We start from the raw sequence: 16,181 nt of genomic DNA, 5'->3' as shown, positions 1-16,181 counted from the left end.
TAGTGACATGACATACCTGAGTGTATGAAACTTTGAATGTGCTCCACTACTAGTTCACAGGAAAGGCCAATGGCATGCTTGAAATTAGCAGATGCCACATCCCAGTAAGAATGGTCACCATGACTGCGATGGAGCCAAAGGGACATCGTAGGAAGAAGAAGATGTACAACTGCATAAATGCCAAATCCTGGGCCTTAAAAAAAAAATCACAATGATGGTTGTATATCTTTGCCTATATAGCCTACATGCAAAGTAAATTTGATAAGTTGTTCAAGGCTTGAGTCCAGGGGTTATGTGATGCTAAAGAAACCAGGTTTTGGGACTCTTCCTGCAGGATGAGAGAGGAGGAGCAGTTTTGGATTTACTTGATCATGAGCTAGTATATGAACATTTACCTAACTGTTTACCTGCTGTGTTTTCCACAGGGACTACAGGACAATAGCACTTTCTTTTAGGATTTCCTGGATACCACACAAATATTTTCTGTGGCTAGGGCACTGACAAGAGTACTGCACTTCTTTGTTTGTGCCTGTAGGACTCCAACATACAAGCTGTCTTTCGTCAACATAAAAAAATGGGCTAGCTAACCACACCGTACGCTCCAAGAGGATCTGTTTCTATTTGATGATGTCTCTATGCAGCTCCAGCATGGGTAATGCAGTTTACAGAAATGTTTTCTGATTCTAAGAGGGTCAGTCAGGGCTCTGCTAGCTCACATTTTATCAAGTCCTTTCATTACCAGGTGTCTTGGCAACGTCCCTCAGCAATTCAAAGAGCAGATCCAGAGTGGGAGGCTGGTGCTGGCGGGGACAGTTGGATATGGCAGTTGTTAATTCTTCCAGCAGAATAATCCAGACATTGATAAGGCCTACAAGGAAGGAAACAAAGATTAAAAAGGCACAAGTGAGAACACTGCATTGACCACAGGAGGAATTTGCCCTCAGAAAATGAATGAGGCTAAGAAATTAATAGATTGGAGACCATGGGTTCTTGAACTTAATTCATCCTCATTCATTGTTGCTGTGTAATGGTGGAAAGCAATATTAATTTTTGAAAGCAACGGTGGAAAGCATTATTAATTTTTCCTTTTCTCTCCCTTGAGTTTCATATTTTGTCCCATCCTTTCCCTCCACACACACCTTGTTGTGGACACACTTTGTTGTGGTCTCTTTTCTCTTTCCCAGTTTTCCAGTCACATTAGTCCAGTCTTTTCAACCTTGCTTGCGTGCTCGCTCACTCGCTCGCGCGCTCTCTCTCTCTCTCTCTCTCTTTTTTTTTTTTGTAATGGGCACATTCTGCATCTCACTAGTATTGCAAATTTTGCCCAGAATGGTTTGTACCTGCTTCGGTCATGCTCTTAGACAGGTGACTAGCCATAATTCAACTGGCTATATTCAGTACTTAGAACCGAACAGTATTAACGCCTCACAAGGTATCACCAGGCTGCCACTCATGTCATCTTTAGATTTGTAAGAGGTAACAGACAGAAGAGTGTTAAACATGGATACTGGCAGGGATGAACAATTATGAGAACAGCAATTTGCATAAATGTGGTACTGAGAATTTATGAATACATTAGAAAACCCCTAAAAGATTATGAGATACAGCTAGTTTTCATTACAATTTTGAAAATAATTAGGAACTGCAGCCATTTGATTTTTTACAGATCACTCAGTACTTGCTAGTTTCCCATGATACTATCAATGATTAGAACAATCTTGCATATTAAAGTCGCAGTACTCCTGCAACATGTAGTGATGTTCTTGAGATAAGTCTCGTTAAAAGGCTATGGGTTTATTAGCCTAAAAAGGATTTTACTTCAGTTCACTAATAAGCTCATTTTCTCTGCCAAGCCTAACTCAAAGCAGACAGTTCAAGTGACTTGGGTCTCCCACATGCCAGGTGAACATCCTAAAATTTCCAGAGAGAGAAAAACAAAAAAACAAAAGAAAATATAAAAAGGAGAAAGTCAAAATTTGTTTTAAATTTTGTGAAACTGGTTAGTCCTAAAATAGGCTGAGAGGAAATGTGGCAATCTGAAGAAGACCAAGGTTACATGTCTAACATGTAAACATACTGTGACATACATCTATGTGTATGTATAAACATCTGTGTGTGTGTGGGGGGGTTATATAACATACAGCTGAAAAGATACAGCTTATCTTAAATTGTGGTGTAGTACAAGGCTAGATGGTTAGATTTTAATAAGCCTAAGGTAGTTTACTACTGGAATGTTTGATAGTGACAGTAACTTCATTTCCTGTAGCCTGTAGGAAGTGGTGGCAGGTATATCACTTCAGAAGCTGTAAGTAGATAAAACCTTTCAACTCTGCATATCATGTAGGATCCTTTTGAAATCAAAATGCAAAGTCTTCATATCAAAATGGTGTTCTCAAGCCCAGACAGAGTAGAATAAACGTGAAGGTCCTAGGACCTGTATTTTGCTTTTTTCAGAGAGCCCTTATCTGGGGTAGCAGGAAAATCCAGGTGACGGAAAAGCCTGGATGAAAAGAGGTATCAAGAACCATGGTTTCTGTATGGCTGATGCTGGTGCTCCAAAGAGGCAGCTGGGTCTAAACAGCTCAATAGTTCAGATGCTATTCAAAAGCGACTGTGCTGCTTTCAAGAGCCATCATGGTCAAGAAGCAGTAAGTCTGCATCCCTGCACTGCTTAGCTCCATGCAGAGCTAGTTCTCGGGTCCATCAAAGGTCTCTTTAATCCACAAACTGTATATGCCACACAAATAATTAGGAGATAAGTGCTGCTTGCTTTTCTGGAGGTCGTAGTGCTTTTGAGACTTTGGAAATACACCACCATTTATCCCAATAAACCACAGGACAACTCAACACTGTTTTCTGTTAAATGCAGGCCTGCCCCATAACAAACTTAAAAGTTTTTCACTCCTTTAATGCTGCCATGGTCCAAAAAGTATCTTTGTGCTAACTCTTAGAAATGTATGCTGTACATATTATGAAGGTCAAGATAATTAAAATATTATTTTTTTTTCCCAAGAGAGGGACTGTATTTTTCTCATATATAAGCTGCATCTTTTAACATAAAGGAGGCGAAACAACCTGAACACACATGGTCATATGCTGCTAACTGGTTTATTTAAAGTTAGGCTGCAAACACTGTAACTGCTGCTGAGACAGGAAACACCTTACTATACCTAGCTTCCAAGCTGTGTATATTTATAGACAATAGAGAGACAAAAAAACTATAACAAGTTTTTCCTTTCTTTGTTTGCTTTCAGTAATTGTCAAAATTTACAGTGACTTGTGGAAGAAGCAATTGATTAATTCCTTTGTGTCATCGCATGTAGTTACATGTGATGTAGTTACTGCTTTCAGTGCACTTACCAGTGTCGTCATCAAATTCAGAAAGGATGCACTCAATACCATCCTCACTGCTGGCTGATTGTTCCTGTACTCTTCGGGGCAAGTTAGCCAGCCGGCCACTGAGGAAGATGGGTTTCAAGGGCATTTTATAGATTTTGGCTAGCAACTGAAAAAAAGAGAAAAAAAAACATGGAGAAAGTGTGCAAAGGACATAACATCCTACACATAGATCTGTAAAATAAAACAAAATTAAAATAAAAGCTATGAAAGCAGTATTATGATCCTCATAAATAATAGATTCTTGGGAAAGGAGTGGTGGTCCCTCTGTCATTTGGGAAAGACAAATGCTACTACTTACTGATAGCACCTGTGAGTTAAGAAGTTCTGTATACAGAATATGTTGGAGCTCTGAAGGACTAAGTAAATACTGATAAAAGGACTCATATAGGTCTATTTCAGAGCTTTACTATGTTGTCCAGTAGACAATGAGCACAAACTTCGCAGAATTACGCTACAGCTGGGGTTAATGCCTTGCATGTTTGATAAGCTGGGATGCTACCCTTCTAATGCCTTAATGAATTAGTATCTAGCCAGTTCAGAAGGGTTTGTAAGCGGTTAGCTGGTTATTGTCTTCTACCCTGACATTCGAGTCAGTTTTCTAACACTAGATTTACTAGGGGCTATGTAATATGTCACATATTTTCAGTACCTCCTTTGTATCCTGTAATATCTACCCCTCTACAACAATATTTTAAACTTTGTGAAGAGTACCTCCAGAAGGTTTTTTTTCCCCCAACACCTTGTGTATCACTGATGAGGACAAGGTGTAATCTAGAAGCTTAATTTCACCATGCTTACCCTAAGAAGTGCTTTACCCTGCATTTAAATCCTCCAGAGTGAATGAAATAATTTATATAGCAATATGTATAATGTTTTGAGCACAGCAGAATTACAGCCTAAATTTCAAGCTACAAATGGAGATGAGCTCTGTACTTTATTTCTTAGGCAGGCCTTTTTAAAGTAAACCATGTATTTGCAATATACAGATAAGATTTCTTTTTAAGTCATCCCTTTTCTTCTTTTACAGATAAATTAAAACATATAAAAAGATAAAAATGGCTTCTTCTAAAAAGAACATGTTCTCTTCCACTGGGTTTGTAAGAATGAGGAAGGGTAATGTAATACACATAATGTATACGTAGAATACACACTGCATATTCACTAAATGCTTTAAGGTGAATGAGGGTAACAAGTACAGTGTGTTATGTCTTCTGTTTGTTTTGCTGAGTGATACTGCCTTATTCTTTCCTTCTTTCCCAGTATGTGTACCAAATCCACCTGTTGTCTCTGTTTTAGATAGTAAGTCTTTTCTGCTATGGGAGCATCCTTTGTTATGCATTTGTACAGTACCTAGAAAAAAACATGGCCTGGATCCAACACAAGGACCTGCAGGTACTAGAGAAATACAAAAAACATTATAATATAAGTCAGACAAAAAATGTCCTAATAACCCTGGATAGTAATCTGTGCTGCAAGCACGGAGATTACAGGAAACATGCAGGCATTCTAATTCTTAAGAGATTTGCCCTGGGCTTCAGATATATTTTTGTGGTACAGATAAGCTGCTGTTGTGTTTCAGAGGGTGTAACCCATTGCTCTCCTTAAATGAGAATTCTCAGACCCTTTTCTCCTTTACTTCCAGAATTCCCATCACTGCTTACAGAAACTGTTTAAGTAAGAATTAATTTAACTCTGAATCTGCTAGTACCATGTTTTGAATGTTCACATTGCTTATGGTCTGCTTTTCCAACATGCACCTCAAGTCTGAGTGCTTTTATCTCCCGAGTTTTCCTACTTTTAGCTTGCCTGGAGAGTATGATATTCCCTCAGACTGCCACTCTCCATCTGGCAGTGCAGGATATTACCATCAGGCTTACTGCACATTTGCTGTGTTCATGCAAACTATCTAATCATCGATGCAAAGCCTGAAGGTCAGTACTGTTTCCCTAGCCACTTTAGTACCTGTATGATATCATTCAGCCTACCTGAGAACATCTCCTGAGGTAATCAAGCGCGGGAAGGCACAAGTCTGTAGATGTGGATCCTGATCCTGGCACACAGTCACCCATCTCCTTACAATCTACTTCCCCTGGGGATGGGAACGGCAGCATCAGGAGGGACAGAAGAAAAGAAAAAAACACAGCATTAATAGCTCTTTTTCATTCAGTTGTGTCCTAATATATGAATAGAGACACAAGAAAACATCCTTTGTCTGATCTTAGTAGATGGTAACTAGATGATGCTCATACAAACAATACATTAATATCGATCGCAGTTTATACCCCGGCTTTTCTACTCATTTGCACTCCACTCCCCTGGAAATTTATTCTAGTAGTTCTTCCTTTTACTCTTTAGATATATGACTTCGTACTTTGCACTGCAAAATTTCCTTTCACTGTTTTTAATGCAGCCTTGGAGGATCCATTTCAAGGGTCACGCAGTTTCAACTGTAAGATATATCCTCAGGCTGTAGTGCCTCAGTACCACAGGTACTACTAACCCTGTGGCATAAGCAAACCCCTACTTCCTTTTAGGTCAACTTCAATAAGCATATTAAATAAGCAGATCAGTTCCAAGACCCCCCGTTGCAGAGCTCCTCCCTGGATAACTTCATTCACTCTGGTATTTTCCCCTTCAGCACAATATGCTTTCCTCCCCCTCTCAGCCAATGTTTTGCCCAACCCAGAATTCTTGGCTCATACCCATTTATCCATTTTTAACCACGTACTTTCCATTTAGTGCCAAATCTGAGGCTTTACTAAATGTCTGCCTGCATTAAGATTTTACTGCCTCAATAATCTACTCCTCTCATGAGAAACACAAGATTAATATGATCTACTTCTATTAAATCCCACTCTATTCTTCTTTCACTCAAGTTCTTTGCATTTTCCATGCCCTTAATTATTCCCTCCATAATGTATTTTATAGTCTTCTATATTGGCCAAATCAGCCACTAAAGTTTGAATTCTTTTGTTTTTCCTTAAAAAGCATGTAAATAGTAGTATATTTGCTGTTTCAGTACAAAGTCCCACAGTCCTAATACCTTTAATATAAAAAAGTCCTTGCTGTAGGACCTGTCACCACAAAGGGGACAGACTTATCTCATGAAAATAAGAAACCTAAACAAGTATAAGACTGGCTTTTAAGTCCTGTGAAGGGACAGGAGTTCCCTCTACTGGTTCTGGAGATGCAATTTTATTTCTTTCATAAAGTAGTAATAATTACAATTCTGGTCTGTCATCATAGGTTGAATTCTGCCCCTGTTGAAATTAATGGTGAAATAATGTAATGGGACAGGATTAATAATAACGATCAAATCCCACTGCAGTTAGGTACTTCATTTAAATCAAAGGGACTTGCTTGCAAATCTAAATACCTCTGTGGATCTTCAGCCTAAGTTGTAATAATATATACACAAGAAGAAAAGTCTCATTTTACTGCCCATTAGAAATTTTGCAATTTACATAAGGAGAAAATCATTACCACGGCTTAGGAAAGAATGTCAAATTCTAATGATCAAGGCAAGCAAGGGAATGTGAACACAGGGCAGAACGACTCAACAGCATTCGCCTTTGCTCTGAAGTTTGGTGAAGCACCACAATTCCTTTGCAGGGTCACCTTGACTTGACACTCCCGGTCTCTGCTGTGCTCAGTAACACAATGGAAAGATTAATCGTAGGGACAGACTGTTGTTAGCTGCGATGCTCATGATCTCACTGAAGGTTCAGCAGAATTTTAGAACTGCCTGCACCAATCACTACTGCTGCTGAAGTGGGTAAGAGCAGGAAGAAGCCATGTGGCTTTGATCACCCAATGCAAAACAGTCTCTGTTCTGCTGCAGACAATTCATGCCACTACTGCACAACTCTGGACCATTTTTGCAACATTCTGCAGTGTTTTTTTGGTTTTTTAAAATGAATATAATCAAGTTCTGGTGCAAATAAGACCAAATGAAGTAGATGTTTAACAATGAGATGAATCTTTGCTGATATGGCAACTTGAAAACTTGATAGCATTAGAAATGTTTCTGAAATAATCCCTTGATCTTGGTTTTTTTAAAGCATTCTGGGCTCAATGTCTTCACAGTCTCTCCTCCCTACCATCCTCTGTATTATGTAGCAGGATTCTTTTCTTCTGCAGAATCAAGTTTGACGCACCATGGCTTAATAGAATAAAAGGAAAAATAAAAATATTCACCCAGTCCTTTGACAAACTTCATAAGGCACATAATGTAACTGGTGGCAGCATTGGCAAAGACCTGGATGCTGTCTGTATTTAGAAATGCTTCAAAGACATCAAACACTGGAGCCTGGCGTTTCCCTGTGGAAATAACAAGGTGCATTTTTCTCTGTTCCTGGCAAATGCGGGTTTCCCCACAGTTTCTCAATAATTCTGGGCAAAGAGAGACAGAAATGTTCTAATGATCTTAGCAGCAAAGCCTAATACGCTCTTTCCCCTTGCTCCTGAAGGAACTAATGTACTCCTTCATAGGAAGTATGTATTACAGACTGCCTTCTTTGCCTCATCTATGCAAAGCATCAGCTTTCCACCACCCAAATGGTAACAGCAGGCTTGGGCTCTTGATCTCAGGTCAGTAGCTATAATACCTCTGGTAAGGTTTCTGGTTTAGTTCTTGATAACTGTCAAGATGACAGCAGCCTTATGGAAAACCCTGACTCTTCTAATGCAGTGGCAAAATAGCCTTATTTTTCCTAAGTAGATTATCAGTCTTTAAAAGCTGTATACATTTGAATTTTGCCACCCATCATAACAGATCTGATTGATAGACAAACTTTTAGGAGGCAAACCATATCTCTCATATATGACTTCAAACATTTAAAAAATACATTTGAATGGCGCAAATGAACAACCACACAAACAACCATCTCTGTCTGGGGGAGATGCAGAACTGTTCATATGGCAAACACAATTTGTAGGAGCAATAGCAATTTGGCTCCTCATGACTAAGGGCCTGGACAAGCACTTGCCTGGACTATCACACTAACTCACATTAATATGTAAGAGCAATCCATTTCACATAATGAGAAAATATACAGGATAGTCCATATTAGAAACGGCAGCCATATGCAGCATGCTTTGTTTTCTCAAGCAGCCCAGCCAACTCCAGCGCTTCAGCACTGCTGTTTTGCTCAAAAATACTCAAATAAGTCTGAAGCATTTCTGTCTCATTCTACTCATCTGCCAGGATCTAGAGGACAAAATGTCAGAACATTACCTCTGCTTCCCCCCAACCCCAACCAATAAACTAGATACTTTGGTACAGTCCTAGAATATTGCAGTGCCACTGCAATATTGTGAGTTGTACTGCTTGAGAGCATCTGTTCATGTAGGGTATTTAAAATGTATTATTTATTATGTTCCCAAGAAATGAGACAAGGAAACAAACGCACATATGAATCAGACAGTGCAGTAAGTCCTTACCCATGGAGTATTCTCCCACAAGGTACTCTTTAACCTCTGACTTGCTGCTGCTGTGCACTGTTTCCAGGGCACTGAACAGGGGTCTCCATCCGGACTGGATCTGAGTAGAACACATTTCTACCAACTCTCCTATAGAGGTGACCACCTGCAGACAGTATAGGAGAGCTTAAAAAAACAAACCCCCAAAATCAGAACTCACACTTAGCTGGAGCACAGAAGGAATGAGAATGGCTCTGAACACATTTCTAGATTTCAATCTGTTCTATTCAGAGTTTTAAAATCTAAATTAATTTGTTTTTACATAGCTAACAGAAAAGTTTTATTAAATTACTTTAAGAACAGATCTAAGGAAGAGCAGGCAAATGACCAGGTACAGAGTTCTGATAGCATGATGCTTCCACAACAGCACATTATCAGCTCTTTGAAGGGACAGTTCTAAGGCCTGGTGCATTAGATCCTGAGAAAAAGAAATAATTCAGTAGGTAAAAATATCACTTTCAGGTATGTTTCTATGGAAAAACCTAACAAAAGAACAGGGTCACTTATGCACCATTCAGCTTTCCTACATAACACAAAATCCAGCAGGTTACACTGGAACAATGTGTCTGGGCTCTTTTGCGGTAGACAGACAACTGTGCTTACCACAGCCTGCATTGCTGGCTTGGGCAGGAAGAGGCCTCCTGATTCCTTGAGGATGATTAAGAGGCACTAATTGAATGAAACTAGTGAAACACTCAAGTGACTAAGTTCACTCTGGAGACCATCCTTCTTACAGAACAGACACCCTAATCAGGGTTGACTTGCCTGGTCTTGGACATCCTCATCACACAGCTCTAGCTGCATGATACGCTCAAAGGGGCGGAACAGTGCCTCATTAAAGTGAAAATGAGAAGGTTCGTTCCAGTCTGTCAGCACTTCAGTGAGGATGTCATGGATGAAGGAAACAGCCTTCCGAGACACGTGCCTCTCCTTATGACAGGCAGCCTGCAGGGAGAGGAGGAGTATGAGAGTTCGTCCAAGCCAAAAATTTGCTTTTTAGTGAAAAAATTTTAAGGGAGGCAGGTACTTGATGGTGCTGAACCCTAAAAATGGCTTCACCAGTAATGTGACTAAGGATCCCATTACAACAAAAACAGGAGACTACTGGTATGGAAATGGGTCACCGAGACTCTGACCTGCCTGAAGTCCCAGAGCTGCACGAAGGTTTACTGAAAATTCAAAAAGCATGGAGCTAAAAATATACAAATATACCACAGAGCAAATCTCACGTGAGGTGTTAATTACTGTCCTTGTTCTCACTGTGTGACCCTTCGAAAGGCTAGTTTCTGCATATATACAACAGACTTGATATTTGCATGGCCAAAGTTTTTTTTCTATTTGGCTTTTTACAGAACTGAAAAGTGGTAAGTATCTGCTTATTCTGGAAGAGCTATTTAAAAGAAACACCAGTGCATCTGGATATAAAGTTACCCTGTTTTGAGCAACTATGCAGGTTATGCTGAATTCAGTCCTTTCTCTGATGTTGCTGCTTCCCAGTAATGCCCTCATCTGCACTGAAGTCAGCCAAAAAGTCAGACCAGTCTGTCATTCTAAAAACATGGAAAGGATGTGAGGAGTCCAAAACAGTCTGGGATCTTAAAAGGTTTAAAAGTGTTCAAAAAATGAAAGATATTTAAAGTGGTCTCAAGCTGGAATCCAAAACCAAATAAGACTTTAGTTTTCAAGATAAAAGGCTGTTAAAACATACAAATAGACTATACTCTGTTATTTTTTACTTCACGTGATGGTATTCCACTGAGCCTCCCCCATGGCTGAATTCTGCTGTAAGGTATGTCAGACACTTTCATGAGTCAGTGAAACAAACTGCTGTGGCAATTTACTTAATTACTCATTTTAAACTGCAGAGAAGCATGTTCACAGTACACCTGGGCATATGACACCACACACCTCACTAAGAGAAAGCAAGCAAGTACTAGCATTTATTCATACAAATGATACAAATCAAAAAGCTGTGAGAAGTCAAGACACCAGCATTTCACCAGACAACCTCTTCTCAACCAAACTTTCAGTCTGATTTCATATGATCCATGCGTCACATTATGTGGCTACCAATGGTATGCCACTGACTAGGTAGGGTTCACATGGAAGAAGGAATGGGAAAAAAACATCCCCATCTTCCCAGTCATGCTGGTTTTATGTGGGAAAATAAAGTCTGTACCCTTTTATGAGAAAACCTGCTGCACAGCTACAGAATTTCTTGACTGAGAAAATGGATAGATGGGGGAATTACTTGCAATGTGGTAGAACAGTTTCAGTTATTTACAGGAGCACTTCTCAGTGGCAGTACCACAATATGAGACATTGCACACAGCATGTGCACTACCCTAACAGGAGACTGCTTGTGTCCAGATATGACAGAATGAGGAGGGCTGACATATTTTAAGAGCTATCAAGTCTTCTCTAGTCATTTCAGCTTCCCCACGTTTCCATTTTCTCTCCACTTCCTACCTCTACGAGGTGAGGTGCCACGAGGCTCCAGCAGCGCATGAGGTGGAGCAGTGGGCGCGATTTACTCCGGACAATTCTGAGCATGGCATCACCAAGTCGGAACAAATGAAGTGCACTACTCCTGTCCTGCGTAGATTTTACTTCACCTACAAAGAAGTAAAAGAAAATACATGGAAGCTAAGCCACAGCAGCTCCTCCATCTCTAGATGTCTAAACTGGAATTTAAACCAGGGTAGAAATTATTAGTACTAAGACAGAAAGAAATCAGTGTAAGACAACAGTCTATGCTTTTGGAGGTAAAAGAACCAAGTTTTAAAAAAAGCTTATTAATGCACTTCATTGTGATATAAGTGATTTTTTCAAACATTTTTTTCAAACATTTTTAAGATAAAAAACTTGGGGAAATGAACACATTATAATTCATTTATGATATCTAGTACAGGTAAGTGCAGACAAGTTAAGCAGAGTTAAATAATTCACAATGAGAACCAAAGAGGTCATTGCAAAAACCTTTGGTGACATCTACAGGAAAGAATATAAACTGCAGATTATTTAGTTTTGGTCTGTCCTTATTTTTCACCAAGGCAAAGGATGCGAAGCAGAGATTTTGAAAAAATGATCTTCTGCTTCCCAACCAGTAATATTTTTCATTTCCTATTGAAAAGGATTCATCTTCCTTTGCTCTTACAACATTTGGAATTACACTTCACTGTCTCATTTAAAATATACTCGTGCTTTTATCTCTGATGAAAAACCTAGTCAGAGGGCATGCTACTTTTAATATAAAAATATCTACACAATTATTTGCTCCATTCTTATTTTAATATCATTATTACTAACCACTGGTGATTGACTCTTACATACAAAAAACATTTATTAAAAATGAAGTGACGAATGTTGAGACCCAGAGACACAGTCAGCAGGGGGGGAAAAAGCAACAAACTCAAAGTGTCACATTGAGAAAATGACAAGTAGCACTCCATGGACGGGGAAAACTTATTAAATTTGAGACATATACCAGATAAAATTCACCTCTGCTACAGGACAGCATCAAAACTGTGCAGCTGATATAACTTGTTAAAGGCACAGTTCAAATGTAAGTGGAATATCTTCCTTTGGGTCTGGTCCTTCTGCTCTATTTGAGACTGTCATGGAATGTACATTTCATGGGCTTTGTATTGGAAAGGATATATTCCACTTTGCTGGGCAACAGCACGCAAAGACGGGATCTCACTGCTTTATTTTACATTCTTCAGTTGTACACTTGGCTTGCTACTGCTCATTCAATAAACACTTCTGAGTTTTTTTCCACTTTTCAAATGTCTAACCTAAATTCTACTATCTTAGGTCTACATTCAACCTGAAGTTTCCTTACTAGATCGAGCTCCACAATGAAGCTGTAATTAAGTATCTGTGGACAACTAACACTGCCAAAGTCCAAGAACCAAATTCATATCTGCTGATGTGTCTCATGACACGTGTGGATATGGTTCCTGTCCAAAAAATGCTTTCCACCTTTTCTGAAGACTGAATTTTTCATACAGAGAGATCTTACTAGACTAAATGTGTTTTACTGATACCTTTGAGATTTTTTTTTAGAAAAATTAAAACTATATGAATACAAAGCAAATTTTCTAAGCAATACAGCTGCATAGGAAACAGAACTCTGTAATAGATCTTCAGGCAATTTACCTGGCATTGCTAGGGAGTAATCAACTGTATCTGTGACTGAATGGAAAAGCTGGGATTGAGAAGCCTTCTTCAGCTGGTAAAGGAAGCCTGCCAGTGCCATCAAGTTTAACTTGTCAGTGGCATCTTCAAAGAGCCTGTAAGCAAAAGAGCAGAGTCTAATTGAAAAATTCATGACATGGTAGCTTAAATATGTATGTAGGAGGAGAAGCCTTTGCTGTATACAGCTAATAAGTGTTGCCTTTGGCAACACACTGGTTTATTGAGGACTTTTTCATTTATATAGTGCCACAGAAAGACTTTGATTCAGCAGCTTTATTATTGGGAAGGTGGGAAGCAGTGTTCAATGACCAACCAGAGCCCTTCCAAGATTCAACTGCAGCACCAAAGCAAAAAGTCATTTTTTTCAAAAGATCACCCCTTCACATTTACAGGACCTTAATGCCACAAGCAGTTCCTTGAAACAGTAATTCAAAAAACAGTGAGGATATGCCCAGTCCTCATGATATAGATCACCATGGCTTCACTGACTTTACAGCTGCAGCAGTTTGCTCCATCTGAAGTCTGAGTAAAATGAAATTCACTTGCACACTTAATTAATTTAAATCTTAGACCTTAAGTTTTTGCACCTGAATTGCTATTTAGGAACATAAAGAAGAGGTGTTATTTTCAGATGCAATGAGGTCTTAAAATTTAGGAGTTAAGATCAGTACCCTTGAAGCAGTAAACTCATGCTTATGTAAAGGGTAGGTTACCACAGAGACCACAATGAAATTTCACATGGTGTAGTCACAAATAGACACAACTATGACTTCCTGGCATTCTCATTAATGAAAAACTTTCTATTGTCCTGAACAATTGGTGACTGAGTCCTAACAAAGTAACACGGCAAAAATCAAACCTGCCTCCCTAAAACTACAGTACCTTTATTATTCTTTAATGCTCAGAACTGTGCTGTATCATGAACTTACTGAATAAACGTACTGTTCAAGCACAGAATCAAGCTCTTATAAGCACTGTCAGTATGCATTACTTTTTCCTCTGAATTTTATTTATAAATCCTTCCTATGGGCAGAGATCAAGAGTGTAAGATGTCAGCTTGAGAAAAAAAGGTATTAGAAGGACACAAAACCAGGAAGTTTTCAACTGTAGCCTGGACTGCCAAACAAACAGCACAAATGGTGAGAAAGTCTGTGACACATCAGTTTGCAGACTGCGCTGTAGGGATAGTCAACCCAACCAGTAACCGTGCCTGGTAGGCCTTCCTCCTCCAGATACCTGGGGGCAGGGCTGACAGCAGCTGCTTTCTAACTGACATTGGCCTTGTCACTCAGTCCCTTTCTGTCAGGACATGACACCCCTTTATTTTGCCTGCCTTAATGAACAAATACAATAGGTTAACTTATGTGTGAGCAGGATGCATGTCATTTAGTTGGCACATGCACGATTGTGCATAGACACAAACAGCCCAGTGCTTCCAAAAAGCAGGGCAGGTACTGCAGAGCTGCAGAAAACCACCTCTTTTAGGAACCACTGGTTGTATTATACATGTAGCTCTCTTGTGAGACTCCACTGAAGCAAGTGGCTACAACACCCATAAAGATCGAGCCTCACTGCACAGGAGAAAGGTCCATTAGAGGTTTAGGGAACAGGGACTCTGGTTCCTGTGACAGCGCTGCTCCTACCTGTCTGCTTGCGTGGAGAGTGTGAGAACAGCCTTGACAGCACTGGTCCCACACAGCAGGCTGCCTCCACGGAAGTCAAAAGCTCTGCCCTTGCTGCCCTCCTTGATGAGTTCCTGGATGGAAACTGGCTGAATGACAGGATTGCTGCTGAGAGTAGTCTCCTGTTCAGGGGTCAGTTCCTGGGGAGATTCCCCTGGCTCAGAGTCCAGGTGCAGGCTGCCGGGGGTCTGCTGTGACTGGGTGATGGTCAGAGGGGGCTGAGAAGTGCCATCACTGAAGTGGGTATGCTCCAGCGTGCTGATGTACTCACACACCCTGAGAACAAACAGGAGAAGCAAAAGATGAAAAAACAAAATAAAAAAACCCCCCAAACAACTCCTCCTCCCTTGAATCACAGGGCTCGCTAAAGAAACTTGGGTACAGTTGAGTACAGTTGGGTCTGTACTCAACACTCTTACTTAGGGGCAAGTCAGAAACACAGTGTAAGCAAAGCTCTGAGCTACTTCAAAGTCACATCACTGTAAGAAGCCAGGTTACATGCAAAGCCACTGTTAATTCACAGACACCAATGTCTACATCTGAAATAGACACAATACAAGACTTCTTTTCAGACTGCAAAATAGATGACTTGTGACTTTCAGACTGCATACAGATAATCTGTGTTCTTACATCCTTCGGCCTTGCATGTGCCTAGATAGCAAATATTTTAGGTACCAGCCCAGCAGCCTGAAGGTGTAGGTTCCTGGTTCTGCTACAGTCTTCTGGTAATTTTTGAGTTTCTAGGCTTTGATTTTGTCTCTGAACAGTGGTGGGAAACAGCACTGTCTTTTCTCTTACACATACTGACAGTTTATTCACCTTGCTACTTTATTATAGAATGCTCCCAGAGTACATAAAGCCCTTTGTCTCAGTCTGCCCCTTTCAGGCAACAGGGTATAAATTCTGTTTCTATTTTAGGAAAACTGTGAATACCTGAACACGTGAGGCCAACAGTCCTGATTGTGGCTCCCCATCTCGAGGCCCACGTTGAGGACTGCATCCATACACAAAACATGAGCAGTATGTAGGCAGACTCCCTGCACTTTCCCCATCTGCTCCAGTTTCTGCTCAACTTTCTGTTTCACTGCAACATAAAAAATAAAAAGACCATTGCCTTCTCCAGCTTTTAAACAAACATTTGTTGGTATATACTGTGGTAGCAAAGGTGCATAATTTGAAAGACGGCTATAAAGGAATGGGGATTTTAGTCAAAAAAAACAGGGAACCCAATCTCTTCCTCATAAAGTCATTTAAAAATAAAAATCCTTTCTGCACAAGGATGTGCATTAAAAAAAATCAATGTCAGACTGACATCCCCCCCTCCAGATTCACATCCTGTTGCCCACAGAACAGACACAGCATTCCCAGTGATATTACAAGCTTCTCTCTGGAGCTGGTTAGATTTTTTTTTTTAGACAA

At 39.9% G+C, this 16,181-nt stretch overlaps 1 protein-coding gene across 5 annotated transcripts in view; it reads right to left on the bottom strand.

Moving 5' to 3' along the window:
• The window catches only part of ARFGEF3 (ARFGEF family member 3), a 98,618-nt gene that overhangs the window by 14,025 nt on the left and 68,412 nt on the right, over nucleotides 1–16,181 (bottom strand). For all 5 annotated transcript variants that reach the window (XM_068938468.1, XM_068938470.1, XM_068938469.1 and 2 more), the window contains 11 exons: nucleotides 15,696–15,846; nucleotides 14,724–15,038; nucleotides 13,042–13,175; nucleotides 11,350–11,495; nucleotides 9,646–9,825; nucleotides 8,842–8,986; nucleotides 7,597–7,719; nucleotides 5,385–5,488; nucleotides 3,361–3,505; nucleotides 740–868; nucleotides 17–193 (listed from right to left, as the gene is read on the bottom strand). In XM_068938468.1, the coding sequence (XP_068794569.1) occupies nucleotides 17–193; nucleotides 740–868; nucleotides 3,361–3,505; nucleotides 5,385–5,488; nucleotides 7,597–7,719; nucleotides 8,842–8,986; nucleotides 9,646–9,825; nucleotides 11,350–11,495; nucleotides 13,042–13,175; nucleotides 14,724–15,038; nucleotides 15,696–15,846 (1,749 nt within the window). The remainder of the gene's footprint in view (nucleotides 1–16; nucleotides 194–739; nucleotides 869–3,360; nucleotides 3,506–5,384; nucleotides 5,489–7,596; nucleotides 7,720–8,841; nucleotides 8,987–9,645; nucleotides 9,826–11,349; nucleotides 11,496–13,041; nucleotides 13,176–14,723; nucleotides 15,039–15,695; nucleotides 15,847–16,181) is intronic.

Source organism: Struthio camelus, chromosome 3 (assembly GCF_040807025.1).
Source record: "Struthio camelus isolate bStrCam1 chromosome 3, bStrCam1.hap1, whole genome shotgun sequence".
NCBI lineage: Eukaryota > Metazoa > Chordata > Aves > Struthioniformes > Struthionidae > Struthio > Struthio camelus.
The sequence above is the reverse complement of the archived record's forward strand: the minus strand, read 5'-3'. Positions and strand labels throughout refer to the sequence as shown.